Consider the following 16,327-nt stretch of genomic DNA (forward strand, 5'->3'; position numbering starts at 1 on the left):
GTGTTGAATAAGACATAGTCTGGAAAGGTGTTTCAACTGTATCTATATGTATGTACACAGGATGTGTTGAGTAAGGTATAGTCAGGCCAGGTGTATGTTGTTGTTTGTTGTTGTTATTTGTGGGTCTATATGTATGTATGCGGGGAGGGGGCTATATGTTTGTTTACTGTCTAATGTGCGCTGGGCATTTCTTCATTGAAGACAATAAACAGCTCTCAGTTTCTCTGTGTCTGTCTCTCTCTCTCTCTCTCTATCTCTGCCCCAGGTAGATAATGGTGGTGTTCTTTCAGTTTAGGTCAGCTTCAGTTAAAACACATGGGTAACAGACGTTTTCTTTACAGCAGTCAATACTCACATTTTCTAGACCCAGGTCTGATCCTGAACTCTCCACCATGATCCACACTGTAGGAATAAGCAGAGGAAGATGATGATGAGGCAATGAGATCATCATCTAGTTCAGAAGGGGGGTGGAAAGAGGGGTTATAACAATGTTAAGATATTGATAGAGGGTGAATTATTTCCACATGGTTTTAAAAACTCTCTCCAGTTCAGCAGAGAGCAGCTTCACTCCTGAGTCTCCTGGGTGATTGTAGCCCAGGTCCAGCTCTCTCAGGTGGGCGGGGTTTGACCTCATAGCTGAGGCTAGAGAGACACAGCCTTCCTCTGTGACCAGGCAGCCCGACAGCCTGTAGAAAAAGTATTAATATAAACACATTACTACCCTCTGCTGGTGAAAACCGGGAATGAAAGATTTATATTCCAGACTTCCTAGATATTCTAGACTTTTCATCTGTACTCTCATGCCTTTAACAATTTCCTCAGAAATAAAAGCATTTCATTTACCCTGGTGCACTTGAAATGTTACGATATAAAAAAGATAATTGATTTTATTATATCTTCCAATCCATTTAATAAAGGGTATCTCTGCAGGCCCAGAGACTACGAGGGGGCGGGTCAACTGTCAATCTATTTTTACTTTGGCCAATCAGAGGCTGACAATCGTCTTGTCAATCAAAAACTAATTTCGCCTGAAACGGTTGTCAATCACTTTTTAATTGGGCGAATCGCCTTTCGTGAGACGCAAAGCTAATTTATCATTAATACGTGTCAGCTTCAGAGGAGGACGATCAAGCCAACAGATTGGATGTATTTCGAGGTAAGGGAAATTGACACAAATGCATAACAATACGCAGTTATTTAACGTATTTTCAATTCGTTTGAACATTGACAGCGCCTAAATGCTCACATTTAAGAACGTAGACGAAGATGCTGAGAAGCCTAACGTTAGCTACAGTAAATAGCTAAGTTAGTATGCATCCATGATCCTAGCCGTCACAACGTGGCTAGCTAAGTGTAGGCTATTCTTGACCCACGTTAAAGGACAATGCTCGTTTTTGACAACCTGGACCTTATTTACGACATATTATAAGAAGTTTGACTCACCGAGATCACTTTGGTGTAATTCGGAGGCCTGTACAAGAAATTTAAAATCCAGCGCGAGCCAAGTATATCCATGTAATGGCGGTGATCGGGGCACCGAGAATGCAGTTTCTCAAAATCTATTTTCGGCCGCTAAACGGTTGTTTTCATCAATCAGATTGGATGAATCGACAGTTGAGATTCCTCAACGCGAGGCATTGTTGTGGTTTTCAAATACGGGGTCTTTAGCCTCTGTAATATGATCTTTACACGCCTCTCCCCCACTTGCTCCAGCACGCATGCGCACAGGCCAGCGCGCAGACTGGCTATTCTCCGGCTACACTCGCGGCTCACATTCTCTGCGCTACGATCGGACTGTTGGTGCCGAGAATATTGTGTGCAATATGGCTGAATATTTGTCAGATTTAGAGGATCTAGAAAATGAATTAGAATATTACAGACGTCCATATCGTTTTGAGCAAGAGTATACGGACGAAGAGCTCCTTGAAAGGAGGGTGAGGAGACAGAGAGAGGAACAGCTGGCCCGAGAACAACAAACCGCTGCACGCTCCCGAAGAGATGGTAACTGGTGGTGTTCTTGCCTACATTGTCACCCTATGCCAACAGAGGAGGAATGCATTTGTTGCTCTGAGTGGGACTTGAGGCCAGACGATGCACGTCTGGGAGTCTCGAGAAATAACGACACATCGGACCCCACACAACAGTGTCTCACAACTCTTGAGGATTTTCCATCTCTGATCAACCGGGCAGTGGTAGAAACTTTCTTTCGTGTGCCAAAAGTGAACTGGAAGACCCAGCCAAAGCCTTTAGGACCAAATGGCCAACTTTCAATTGAGTAAGTAGACTACAAATAACATATGCATAAAATATTTTTTGCGTTGAATTTGTCCGCCTGATAAGTAAATATCTTAGAATTTACATTTCTTTCTTCTAATCAACCCTCCTCTCCTACAGGCAGTACAGACTTGTAGCCTATCGCATTGTGCTGGAGTGGGCACTTCGAGGGGAACACCTTGGACCTGGCAACAGAAGAGTCATCCCGAGTTGCATTGTCACAGCCATCAGAACGAAATACCCCTCCCCAACAGACAGCTATGTTGGGTTCACCGAGGCAGAGGACATTTTCAATATCATTTGACAATCAATAGCCTACACATTCCCAAACAGACTACATTATTTGATTATTTTCTGCTTCTTTGAAAAATACTATCATCATTATCATGTCTCATTCTATCTAGGATAACATGCAATGTTTTCCCTAGCATTGCCATTTGCAATCACTAAAATCTTATCCCAGACCAGATCCCATAACTATGCTGGATGCATATTACCCACTCCAGTGTATCACTGATGTACTTTTTTTTTTACCAGCCTACATTTGTACATTTTATATAGAGAAATATAACGTTTCATAATTATTGAATCAAAAAATAAAATGAAACAAACACAAAGTTATTTATGTTTTTATTTCGAGTCAGTATGCTCTACAGACAGCATACAAACACACAGACCTACAGCACAGACCAGAAATCAACAACAAAATTCTCATATAAATGGTACAAGGCACAGTGAGATAAATTCCCATGACATGACAATCCAGCAGTCAGAAAACATGATTCGAATTCTGTCAAGCTAACACGGTGTAGCTTTGAATAAACGCCCGAAACGACTGGTCCGTCTAGCCACTAAAACATTTCTATCTGGTCTAGGGACTGGAGCAATGTTCTGAAGCAGTCTTTTGTGAGGTGGTCTCTTCTCCTTGCGAGGTACTGTGTAAAGCACATTTGGATCATCCCTCATCTGCAGTACGCGCTCCATGAGGTCTCTCCGGAATGTCTGTGCTGTGCGAACGTATATGGGTTTTGTCACACATTCGTGACTCTGTCTGGAGAATTTAAAACTGTAGCGGAGTTCTCCTAGAAAAAAATGAAAGCAGTTTCTAGTTATAGTTCACCATATAAATAATAATAATCATTTTATGTGAATGCGGTTGTTATGGCAGGACATATATTACAGCACAGAACTGTGTTATAAAAAAATAGGTAAAGATTGTCAATTACTCCCACGAAAGACATTAGAGCACAAAGCTGGCCTATAAAAAGTTGAAGCCCATCAACCATCTATCATCCATCTATTCATCCCATGTGATTGACTGGGTGTGTCTCCCCATCTATTCATCCCATGTGATTGACTGGGTGTGTCTCCCCATCTATTCATTACATTACATTACATTACAGTCATTTAGCAGACGCTTTTATCCAAAGCGACTAACAATAATTGCATTTAACGTAGGAAGAGCCAATGTACTACTACTTGCCAGAACTCACAAGTGCATCTTCTTTCTAAAACAAACAAGTGACTAAGAGCATAATCTAGTGCTGAAGCAAAGTGCAAGAATCACAATCTAAAGTACAGTGCAATATAATATAATAAGTGCTTAGGTGGGAGGATTGTTGTAGTACTTCTTGAAGAGATGATTCATCCCATGTGATTGACTGGGTGTGTCTCCGGCATCACTTTTGCTTCCTGTAACAACCTTGAGTAGTTGCGTTATCTATTCTTGTTTTTAGAGAACTAGGTAACATTTATGTAAATCTTTTGATAACTATAAATATCTGACAATTTGGGTACACGCAAAAACGAACCATTGCTGACGAATGACGACGACAATATTCTCGGCACCAACAATCCGATCGTAGCGCAGAGAATGTGAGCCGCGAGTGTAGCCGGAGAATAGCCAGTCTGCGCGCTGGCCTGTGCGCATGCGTGCTGGAGCAAGTGGGGGAGAGGCGTGTAAAGATCATATTACAGAGGCTAAAGACCCCGTATTTGAAAACCACAACAATGCCTCGCTTTGAGGAATCTCAACTGTCGATTCATCCAATCTGATTGATGAAAACAACCGTTTAGCGGCCGAAAAAAGATTTTGAGAAACTGCATTCTCGGTGCCCCGATCACCGTCATTACATGGATATACTTGGCTCGCGCTGGATTTTAAATTTCTTCTACAGGCCTCCGAATTACACCAAAGTGATCTCGGTGAGTCAAACTTCTTATAATATGTCGTAAATAAGGTCCAGGTTGTCAAAAACGAGCATTGCCCTTATAACATTAGCAAAGCGGTGTACCTGCGCACATGCACCAACAGAGCAGTGCTTCTACAAAGAAATCTATAATATTTATTTTCTCATGTAAACACTGGGCGTTTGGTGTTGCCAAGCAATAGGCTCTTTGCACAAGCTCCACTACTTCCTGAAATTCTACAGGCATTTCCTGTCCTATACCATTGGATGGAAGTGATCAGGTGATTATCAGGTGTGCCGCACACCTGATTAATCACTTCCATCCAATGGTATAGGACAGGAAATAAATCTGCCTGTAGAATTTCAGGATGTAGTAGAGCTTGTGCAAAGAGCCTATTGTCAGACAGTACGTCAGGAACAGTGCAAATCACACTGAAGTCAACAGCTGCCACGTTGCATGTCTGTGACTGATAAATCGTCAATGACGTGTACATGGTTGAAATTCATGTTGAAATGAAGTCCCCTCTTTTCCATAGCAACTATAGCAGAGGCCGTTATTCACATAACAATTGACCATGTGTTTGCTTTCTTCACTGACACAGAGAGAGAGAGAGGGAGAAAGAGAGAGGGAGAAGATTTAAAGATTTCATCAAACAAAGCTCAGCTTTGGAAAGCGAACTGTTGAGGACAAGATCAAAAAGAAAGAGGTGATGATGGTGGTACACTGCCTACTCTTTACTTAACATGATGGGAAAAGCACATTGACGGGATAAATTGTGTCTGTATATAGATAAACAAATAGACAGGTAGATACTGTAGGTGTGTACACAGTATGCATGATTATGTTCTGTTAAAAATATATAATTTGTTGACAGGAAACCAAGAGGTACAAGAGAGTGGAAGAGAGGGGACAGGAGGAGAGGACATAAGAGATGAGAGGTGAGATACCTGATGTTAGCCAAAGAGAAACTACATTAATTAGATCCTGGCAAGATTAAAAAAGAATGTGGATGGATGGGTGTGGGTGGGGGTGTTTATAGCTTATGTTTATGTTTTCTTAATTTGTGGACAGGAGATGAAAATGGACACCACAGTGGAGGAGAGGTGACAGGAGGACACCAACATGGACACCACAGTGGAAGAGAGGTGACAGGAGGAGACCAACATGGACAAGAGAGTGGGGGAGAGTTGACAGGAGGAGACCAACATGGACACCACAGTGGGAGAGGGGTGACAGGAGGAGACCAACATGGACTAAAGACAGGAGCAGAGGTGACAGGAGGAGACCAACATGGACATCAGAGTGGAGGAGGCCAGGCTGGGAGAGAGGTGACAGGAGGAGCTAGTCTCATGTTTCTAATAGATGGTGTGTTCTCAACAACATTCACTTAAGTTGTGTCCTCTCTGGATGACCTCCACTGCTCTGTTAAAGATATTAATCCAATATGATGCGTGTTGCCTCTTATAGATCTATAGATCTAGCCTCTTAATTTTGCTCTAAGTGCACCAGATTGAAGCACCACAACTAAATGACCTCGGTATTACAAAAATCCTGCATCCTGAATGTTTCAGAGGGCAGATGATAACCTCCTTCTAAGCAAGGAGCAGGTGTTCATAGCTCTGTCTGCATCACTACACTGAGGTGACATTTTGGTTGTACTGTCTGATCACAACACTAAGAGTTCTAATTTTTAACCTATCTGTCTACATATCCATCTGTCTGTCTGTCTATCTATCTCTATCTTTCATTGTCTGCCCCTGTTTTATTATTGTATCCGAGGCTTCACGTTTGGTGATGGGACCTCAGTGGGTGAGAACAGACATGCTGAATAGACATAAAGATCTAGGCATGGGCAGCATCTTTCCATCCATTTAAAAATATGTATTATTTTATGCCAACCTACATTGTCTAACCCTAACCTCTTAGAGTGCAAGAAGTGTCGGCCAGCTGTGTCATGTGTGTGTGTCTCCATTCTCAGCACATCCATGTCAGTACATCCAGTTAGTTCACCTGGGCCAGTAGACTAAGCAGAGCCTCGACCCAAACAAGGTGTCCTGAATGGTCTCCCAGGTCCGCCTTGTACAACTGAACTGTCAGCCCAGTGTTTCAGTGTGGTCTACAAGCTATTCAATAAAACCTGGAGAAAATGATCTGTATCTTGTCTTTACACTTACAGCACACATGCTGCACAAATGATAACCTTAATTGTATGACACTTGTTTTGTAAAATGCACAAGGGTATCTCTAACTTGGCTAGACTGTGGATGTGGTGACTAGTCCAGGCCAGTCAGCATGGTAGAAGCTGCATACAGGTGAGCGGAAGCTGAAACGCTTGTTCCTTGGCTAGGACCAAGGCAGCTTGCCAGCAGGGTCAGGCCTGTGCCGGGAGGTCAGTACATTAGAACCCCCTTAGGCTGGCTGTATGTATCCTATGTTCTCAAACTTATATTTGTGGTATAAAAAGGTAGAACTTGCTTGGTTGGTTATGTAAGTGTGTGTGTGTGGTACTGTTGATTTTCCTCCACACTCCTCTCTCAGCCATATGTTTCCCCTATGTGGATCTGAAAACAGTGATAGGGATTAAATTAGGTTGCTAAGAGAACTGCTGAGAACCAGAAGCATTCAAGAACATAACCTGTGCTGGAATACTAGTGTATGAACAAATCAATACAAGTAGAGCACATCTACTGACAGGCTGGCTGAATGACTGGGAGACTGACCTGGGACCACTGAGACATCCCAGTCCTGGCTATGGATCAGTCGCTCCCCTGCCCCTGGGCTAGTGTAGACCATTGCTAGCCTCTACCCACAAGCCATTACATTGATCATAGGCCTACTAAGAGAATACCAAGGGGAGTCTTGGTAAGGCTTTTATCAGGGAGGTTGATGGATTACGTCTTTCAAGCTACATGATTTGCATAAAATAAAAAAAAATCTCTCTCACACACAGTCATGTAATCCAGTCAATCTAACTCCATAACAAATTGCATTAGGCCTACGTAACTAGCAAGCTAACTATAGCAAGCGAAGTCAATGTAGATAGCTAGCTAACTAGCTAGCGTCATTTCCACCACGCCCCTTCTCCTAAGAGAAAGGCGATTTGCCAAATAAAAAGTGATTGACAACCGTTTCAGGCGAAATTAGTTTTTGATTGACAAGACGATTGTCAGCCTCTGATTGGCCAAAGTAGAAATTGATTGACAGTTGACCCGCCCCCTCAAAGTCTCCGGGCCTGCAGAGATACACACTTGATTTTCAATCCATCTGACCCTTTTGGTTGTGAGTCCCTGTTTAGTACACTGAGCTGTTTATAGTCTGGGATGAGTTTGAAATGAGAGCTGAGGCAGCAGAGTACAATCTGCACCCAATCAGCCTGAAAAGAAGGGGAATAATTATCAATCAATAAATAAGAACATTTACACAGCCTTTCTCTGTCATTCAACATTGACAGCCTGTAGAATATCATTCTACATACAGGACTTAAGAAACTATGTTTTAGCTTTTTTATGCTCATGACGCGTAGATTAAGTGTTTGCTTTACTCTAAAAACCAATATTGGCCCTGGGGACAAATAAAGTGGAAAGTAGACATTGAGACATGATACTCTAGTGGCAAAAAGGAGAATGCAGCTGCATTTAATATGTTTAATGTTTTTTCTTAATTCAGAATTTGTCAATCGGTATCCTTAAATGTAAGAGATTAACACTTGCAACAAACATACTTTTGTGTGTTTTGGGAGTGGTTTAGGCACAGTAGTGCTGCCAATTCATGACTACATACAAACTCCTTGTGGATTCAGATTGTATCATTCATTTAGTGCATATAAAGTACTTGCCACCGATTCTGCTGCACTTCAGCTGATTGGTTCTGTCCACTTTTCATTCACGTGTTCTTTTCTATAACCTTACCTCCATCTGGCATCATTTGACGTGACTAGCCAAGGCTACACCTCAACTGCAGGTTAGAAAGGCTTAGTAGCATAACATCAGCCAAATTCAAGATCGCTTTCATGAATAAATACGACTAGTTCTGATACCTGTTAGAGCACTATGCACACCAACTGAGTGCTGTACATCTGCCATCTCTGCAGTTTAGGCCTAGCAGGCTAAATAATTCTAGAGTAGGCTGACGTGAGGTAAAAGATCAGTGTTTGTATCAGGGCAGGCGTAGGGTTATAGAGTAGGCGTATAGAGTAATTCTAGTGTCAGGCTGACGATGTCCGAGGAAAGTCCGGATAGAGAGAGAGACTGACCAAGGTTAGCTCATTTATGAGTTAGATGGCAGATTAATAACAATAAATGTGCATTTCCCTTCGGGAATGAATAAAATGTAAATGGGCTGCACTTATGTAACGCCTTTCTACCTTAACAGACAAAACTACAATGGCTGCTCATTCAATCATTCAAACACACATTCACACACCAATTATGGCAGCCGTCATACAAGGTGCTAGCCTGATCATTGGGAACAATTTGGGGTTCAGTGTCTTGCTAAAGGACACTTTGTCGTGTGTGTGTGTCTGTCTGTCTGTCTGTCATTCTCAGATGTCTGGCACCCGTGTTTTGTGCCATACTGCACAAAATAATTCTGAGTGCAGTAGCTGACTCTACTCTTCAGATCATAAAAGTAACTTCAGATTTGTTCGGGGAGTGCACCAATGTTGTGTCACGTGAGCTGTGTATCATACGTCTTGAGGGCTTACGCATTGTAACCCTAGTTCTATGAGTGGAGCGGAGCCCCACAGGGCTAGCTCCTATTGGCTTGTGACACCTAGCGACATTTGACTGAAGAAAAAAAAAAAAAATTATACACGCACCTGTGTCCTAACAGGTCCGGTGCACCACTGTATAAGTAGGCTTCGCCTGCACAACTGCTCCTAACCGAAATTTTCAGTGAGCAGACTGCAGGGTCAGCAAGTCAGTTCCCTGTGGTGCTCCGCTCCACTCATAGAACTAGGGTTACAATGCGTAACCATCGTTTTATTTCATGGAGCTCCGCCCCACAGGGCTAACTCCTATTAACATAAGCGGAGCTACACGACTGCACCATACACCCTTGCTGGCCCCAGTAACAAAAGACTGGCTAACTAGGACACAAGCCAGTGCTCCAAGGTGAGACCATACTAAAAGTTGTCCCAAACCAGGCACTGGCCCCACCCCGCCACACTCGGTTTATCAGACCATCACTCACCAGACGGTCCTGCCCTGAGACATCATGTCAATGCTGACTCCCGCTGGCAGCTGTGCCTAAAGGCCGTTTCAGATGAGGAGCGATATCCGCGCATTGTAATTCATTTTCAATGACAGTGGCGGGCGGACAATTTGGGAGCCGCGGACAATCTGGGGCGGAGCGGCAAGCGGGCGCGACCCCGTGAAATTGTTGCACGCGTGTTCGTTTCGTGCACATGCCCGCCCGCGACAAGAGCTGAATTGTAGTCAGTTTTCCCCGCTGCGCGCAGGACGCGTGCGTCCCCCGCTGATCCGAGCGAGAACGCAGGCGGAATATCGCTCCCCGTCTGACACGGCCTTAATGCTGAGTTCACACCGGGCGCAAATTTTTCCTGCGGCGCGGCGAGTTTACATAGAAAGTCAATACAATTCGCGCGAACTGGGCGGCGGGCGGCACGAATCGCAGAACTCGGTGGCGCGACGGCCAGGATTCGCCGCACGCGACATTCGCAAAAGTTAAATTTTTGGAACTTTCTGCGGCTAATTCGCGCGGCGGCCCATTGATCCCGCGGCGAGATTGGGCGAACTGGGCGGCGCGAATTTTCTCGCCGCGCCCGGTGTGAACAGACAGACGACGCCACAGAGACAGAGGACATGGATAAGAGATAATAACGGACAAAAGGAGACGGAGATGACCAAGTCGCTCATAAGATGCGCCCCGGACAACTTTTGTAACAACAGATTGATCCGTGTGCAAAACCGCTTCAGATCATGTAGTGGTTTATGAATTAGGCAGAACTTCACCAGTTTCATTGCTGTTCATATAAAGTCAGGTTTGACTACAGTAACCTCTGATAACCCTTGCCTAGGCCTACAGTGTATGAATAAGCCAGTCTGAGGGCATAGAAGGTCAGAGAATATTCTCCGCTGACTCAGTTCTTTTGAAAGAGCAAAACAGCAGCTGTTAAGTTGCTCAACTAGACATCGGAGACATCTAGAATGTCCGGTCCCCCAGCAACGGTCTAATCTTGAACTGGCACTGCGCCATTACAGACCATCACCATAACTTAAGATTGTCATGTGACCAGCCCCCACTAAGCACTATAAAAGAAGCACCGGACTATAGCACGAGCGCGCTTTAGCCATTTCATGCTCGTAGCTCCATGTTGAAACTATCCTACGCTAGCATAAGCTTAGCTCCTAGCCTAGCATGTTAGCTTGTTAGCATGCTAGCTCACACCTGTTTTCCACACTACTTCAACTTCATGCTACTCTGCTACTCTGCGGCTGCTACGGTACTGTATCATTTGTCATAATTATGTCATAATTGTATCTGACCAAGCCTGAAGTTTGGTTATTGTCTTGTATACGATATGCTTATTCTTTGTTAAATAAACTACATAATTTCATGGCTTCTAGTAATCCAAACTGTGTCTGAGCATCTGTTTAAGGAATCTACATCAATCACCTGTGATGATAGAAACTGTCAGCGCTCTCAAATCACTGACCCGCTTGCCTGAAGTCAGTGCAAAGAGCAGCGGACTTAATAGAGAGCCACTTGAGAGACGTGCTCCATTGGTTCAAACGACGCTTCACACAGTGCGTTCAGAACGTTTTTTTTTTTCTTCAGTCAAATGTAGCTGGCTACCCACTGAGCAAAGACACGTCTAAAAGACGTCTTTTAGATGTCTTTTTCCTCTTTTTCGGACGTCCAAAGACATCCAATTAGGAGCCAGAATGAATGTTTTTTTTTAACGTTCAGATATTGAACCCGTTCTGCACGTCCACAGACGTCTGGGGGTCCAAGCCAGACGTTTAAATATTGAGGGGTCCAGCAGACGTACAAATGGGGTTCTGGACCGACGGACGTTATTAAGACATGATCTGAACGTCTCCCTGACGTTGCGTGTTTGCTGGGTAGGTTTCACAAGCCAATAGGAGCTAGCCCTGTGGGTTGGAGCTCCACGAAATAGAACGTTGTAATTTGTTGAACAGGAATACAGACCTCAGTGTCTCCAGTTTACAGTGTGGTTTCCCCAGTCCAGCAGAGAGCTTCTTCATTCCTGAATCCTGCAGGTCATTGTCACTCAGGTCCAGCTCTCTCAGATTTGAGGAGTTGAGGCCAGCGTTTCACAGCACCGTTGTGAGAGATTACAGCGATTCAGCCTAAATGACAGGAGGAGAAAATAAGACATCATCATCTTCTGGGTTTCAAAACAAGATAGAAGGGAATCTTAAAAACTGGAAAATAGTTTGCGCTCCTCTCAAATAGTCCAAAGTAAGTCCTTTCATCAGGTGCATGAGCTGAATGCATATAGGATGAAATATAGAAGATGCACTGATACAAAACTAAGCGAATGCCCACACTGAGGTTTAGACATGCAAAAAATAATTTCAATCCTTTAATCTAATCCATGGGTGCTATACAAAGCATAAGCTACCAAACCCACTGCACTTTTTCCTAGCACATGTTTTATATAGCAGCATGGTTTAGATTAAAGGATTGAAAATGGCATTTTAGATATGGCAGCAAACTAATTTTACATCAAAAGCATGTTGAAAAACAATTACGTCTTGACGTCCTACAGGAAGGCGTGCACCTGTCTTCACTTGGCAAATGCGGATGATGTCAACCAGGGGTGCCCTTACATAGCAGCCTACATTTGTCCAGTTGTCATAGATGACCACTAGAGCGAAAGCACAAACTGAATAGGGTGAATTCACAAAGAATGGATTGCGGCCGCTAATAGCACCATGAACTGCGTGTCATTCAGGCCCGATAGGTGCTCCGTTTTAACAACCTATTCACTAAAGACATTGCGCTAATGATATTCTAACGCAAACACGCCCATAGGGTGTTGCAGCTGAGTGCAAGTTGCTCCTAGAAAACTGTGTGTGAGTGTGAACCAAGGTAGTTGGTCTAGTTTTTATTTTTTCATTCGTTTTTATTTTTATATCGTTTTAACTTTTTGTTATCAATTTCAGTTTAGTTTTGATTAGTTTTAAAGCAGGTTTGCTAGTTTAGTTTAGTTTTTATTTTTTGAAAATGCTTAGTTTTAGTTTAGTTATTATTAGTTTCAGTATTAGTTTTAGTTGTTTTTTTTCTTCTGTGCTAGACTTGTCAGACTATCCTGATCTCGTGAGTTCACATTGTTTCACTCCGTGTTAAACAAGCCATCTGGCGCACATCAGGTTACTTCTGCGCAGGAGCACAGCTAAATAAAATGGAGGATAGATTTCATAACCACCCAAAATACTAGGCTTATGTATGAAATGAAAAAGACTAAAACTAAGGAAATTTTCTCTATAATTTTATTTTAGTTAGTTTTGTAAACACACAATGCAGTTTTAGGTAGTTATCGTTTTTTTGTAAAGCCTAGTTTTTATTTTTATTTCAGTTAACTAAAATGTTTTTTCACACATAGTTTTCGTTTTTTTTTTAGTTTTCGTTAACTATAATAACCTTGGTGTGAACTGGAAGTCCTTTCGGATGAGGTCCACAGGTAAGCCTCACAATTGCAAACAAAAAACATCACACTCAGTTAAAAACCATGTTTGGGATTTAATATCCCAGTCTGTGAGCACAATTGGTTTTTCCAAATACAATAGTAGCCTATGGACTGCAAACGGAGGTGGAATGATTTGAAAAAGAGAACAATGGAGAAAATATCATTCAATAACTCCCAGGCAAACCAGGCCAGGTCCAGCCTGGCTTATGTGCGTTGGCTGGCTTGTTTCTCTGCGGGACTGGTAGGACGGTAATGTTTGATTAATAAAGATGGGTCTTGTCACCTGGACACATAGGTTCCAATGCTTCCAATGCTTATCCAGCACAATGAGAGCGGGATAGCCAGTTAGCTCATGGGCTCACAACAACTAGCAGCAGCTTCCATAACATTAATGGTAGTGGTCAGTGGCTACACTGATGATTCCTGTAATGTTAGCTATTTTGCTTCAATGGGTTCAACTTTTGTTTCTGGATAAAAGTCATGACTTGCTGTTTTGCACTTCCCGTTACTATGGTGAATAAGTAGACCCAAGACACAGTGGGTTATTTGGACATCTACTAGGATCTTGATATTATATTGATATGAAGATATGAAAGTAAAGCATTTGCCCTTAGAAGTAAAGATGTAGAACTGTAAATAAAATGGTTCTTAGCTACGTAACCTAATTGTAGGCAGACTTGAAAGGTCAATTGTAATAATATCATGAATGAACAATTATAAACATAGTACTCAACAAAATAGGTAATACTCAAGTCTTGATTGAAACTTTTCCTAAATGCTTTATTAAACATACAGACATGCACATTAAAAGTAGCCATAAGTTGTTATTTTGCATGTGCTCTCAGGACATGTTGTGGTTGTAACCATCTTTGTAAAGAAGAGAGGCATGTAATGCACATGTATACAGTAGTGCAGAGTCACTTGTCTATTGTATAGACATGCGATTCAATTGCTCAAGTGTTGTCAGGTGTTGGTTCGAGTGTTCGAGTGTACAGTGGTGCATAGTCAGTTGTCTTTTGTATAGACAAGGTGCAAGGTGTCACGTGTTCACTTGTTGGTCCAGGGGGTGGCATGTGTGCCATTGTTATAATGAGAGTGAGTACTATAAACGGACAGTCTTCTTCTGAGCTGCTGGTTGGCAGGGGGCTTCTTCTGAGCTACTCTTTGGCAGGGGGCAAGGGATGTCTTGAGCCTCATCATAACATAAGTGAACATCCCTACTAACACACGCAGGTTGCGCAAACGTTCGACATACGGCCGCTATAGGTGACGATTCGTCTGCGCCGCGTGCGGAAATTACGCGGCCATTTACGGAAACGCGAGATCTGCCGTTTAGTAGACGCTACGTAAGAACGACACGTCATTCAGAAGTTGCGGCCGCGTGCAAAGAACGCACGTGATCACGTGGGCAGGAACCTCCGTTATAAACTCACTTGGCTGACACTAGATTAACAGGTATTTATATGACTTGGTCTGCACGTCTTTTTCGCACGGTGCAAATACGGTGCGGCCGCGTGCAAAAAACGTGGGCAGGAACTTCCGTAATAAACTCACTTGGCTGACACTAGATTTACAGGTATTTATATGACTTGGTCTGCACGTCTTTTTCGCACGGTGCAAATATGGTCACTTACTTACTAAACCCTGACCACTGGCTATATTTAGCATTTGCAGTACCACTGGCTATATTTAGCATTTGCAGTACCACTGGCTATATTTAGCATTTACCAGTACAAAAACGAATTAATGCTATATGGGGATATAGCAGCAAGCATTATGATACAAACCAATATAAGACTGAACAGTTTAGAACATTTTATTACACAAAGTACATTACAAATTAAAAGTATACATATTTACAAGGATGAGGTTTACGGTCTGTCACATTACGCATAGCCAGAAAAGCAAAAAAAAGCATGTACAAGCTCTGGCTAGCAACCCATTATCTGACAATTGCAAAAGTTCTAAAAACAAAAATGAAACAGTGCGCATTCTGTGGCAGGCAGACCGGGAACAGACCGTTGTATCCCACAAAAAAAAGGTTAAAATTTACAAAAACTATTTACAAAAAAGGCATCCATCCTGGCAGGCTGGAAAGGCAGGTTTAGGGAGACGGGCTGGGGGTCACCCACATCTGAATCGAGGGTCTGGGCAGAAGAGGTCATCCTCATCTGAATACTCCACTGTGGTCAGGGCTGGAGCTGCGGTCAGGGGCTGGGCTGGGGAGGTCAGCTGGGCTGGAGCAGATGCCTAAGGACATAATGAAATGGCTGTAAAAGCAAGTCGCATACGTTCATTGGAAGCGTGCCATGTCACTGGATACAAGAAAATTAACTGCCTGACATCACAAACCTTTTTGCATCGAGCAGGGGCATGTTTCAGCATCTCCTGCAGCTGGGCAGACACCTCCGTCACAGTGGTGCTTGGCTTACAGGCCATAACTGCACCTTTTAACCAAAAAGGGAATGGTTTCAATGCACATGGCATGAAGCAAAGACAATGTATTATTTTGCGAAAATATGAACAATCCCTTACGTAATATGACATTGTAGAGGGTCATATTCTTCAGAGGCTTCTTCCCCCTCTTCCCATGGACGCTGTAGACACACCACACTCTGTGTATGGCAATGGCTGACAGCACCCGCCGGACCACATCTGGCAGATCTTTGCCGCCAATGGAACTCAGATATCGTGTCTGCAAAACAAAAAGACAATCCTTTACTTTTACATTTCCTTAACACTTCTCTGCAAAAATAAGGAACAAAGTTCTGCCTTGAAGTTACTCACCATCTTCCTTTGATGATCCTTGTCCTTCAGCTGCTCCTCCAAGACCAGCAGCTCCTCCTCCGTTTTAGCAGGGTGCAGGTCATCCAGTACTGCTCCCCGATAGCTGTCTGCAGACTCGCCGGACAGTCTCTGCTCCAGTCTCTGCTCCAGCCTCATCATTGTCTGTGCCATCTCCCTCAGACTCTGCATGACGCTGGAGAACTGCTGACACATCATCCTCTGGAAGTCTGGATATTAAACACAGATGTGGCTATAAGTAATTGTACGGTCCCATAATGGATATTCAGCTCAAAGTATATCCCTACATGCAGCATGAAGTAGTTCATAAAATTCAGCATACCAGCATCTGCAGAGCTTGATGGCAACCCTGCTGGAGCTGTTGGTCTCACAGGCGATGGC

General features: G+C 43.2%; 1 protein-coding gene across 1 annotated transcript; it reads right to left on the reverse strand.

Annotated features, from left to right (window-relative positions):
- Positions 1–514: 514 nt before the first annotated feature.
- LOC311328883 (uncharacterized protein) lies at positions 515–16,280 on the reverse strand (the record flags this gene model as incomplete). Its single annotated transcript, XM_084462784.1, has 6 exons — positions 16,269–16,280; positions 15,929–16,155; positions 15,677–15,836; positions 15,494–15,588; positions 15,321–15,391; positions 515–686 (listed from the first exon to the last, which is right to left on the reverse strand). Exons 2-6 carry the CDS (start codon positions 16,142–16,144, stop codon positions 515–517), a joined length of 714 nt encoding a protein of 237 aa, XP_084318910.1. The 5' UTR covers positions 16,145–16,155; positions 16,269–16,280.
- Between the last annotated feature and the right edge of the window lie 47 nt (positions 16,281–16,327).

This window comes from Borostomias antarcticus (genome assembly GCF_949987555.1).
Source record: "Borostomias antarcticus genome assembly, contig: scaffold_130, whole genome shotgun sequence".
Lineage (NCBI taxonomy): Eukaryota > Metazoa > Chordata > Actinopteri > Stomiiformes > Stomiidae > Borostomias > Borostomias antarcticus.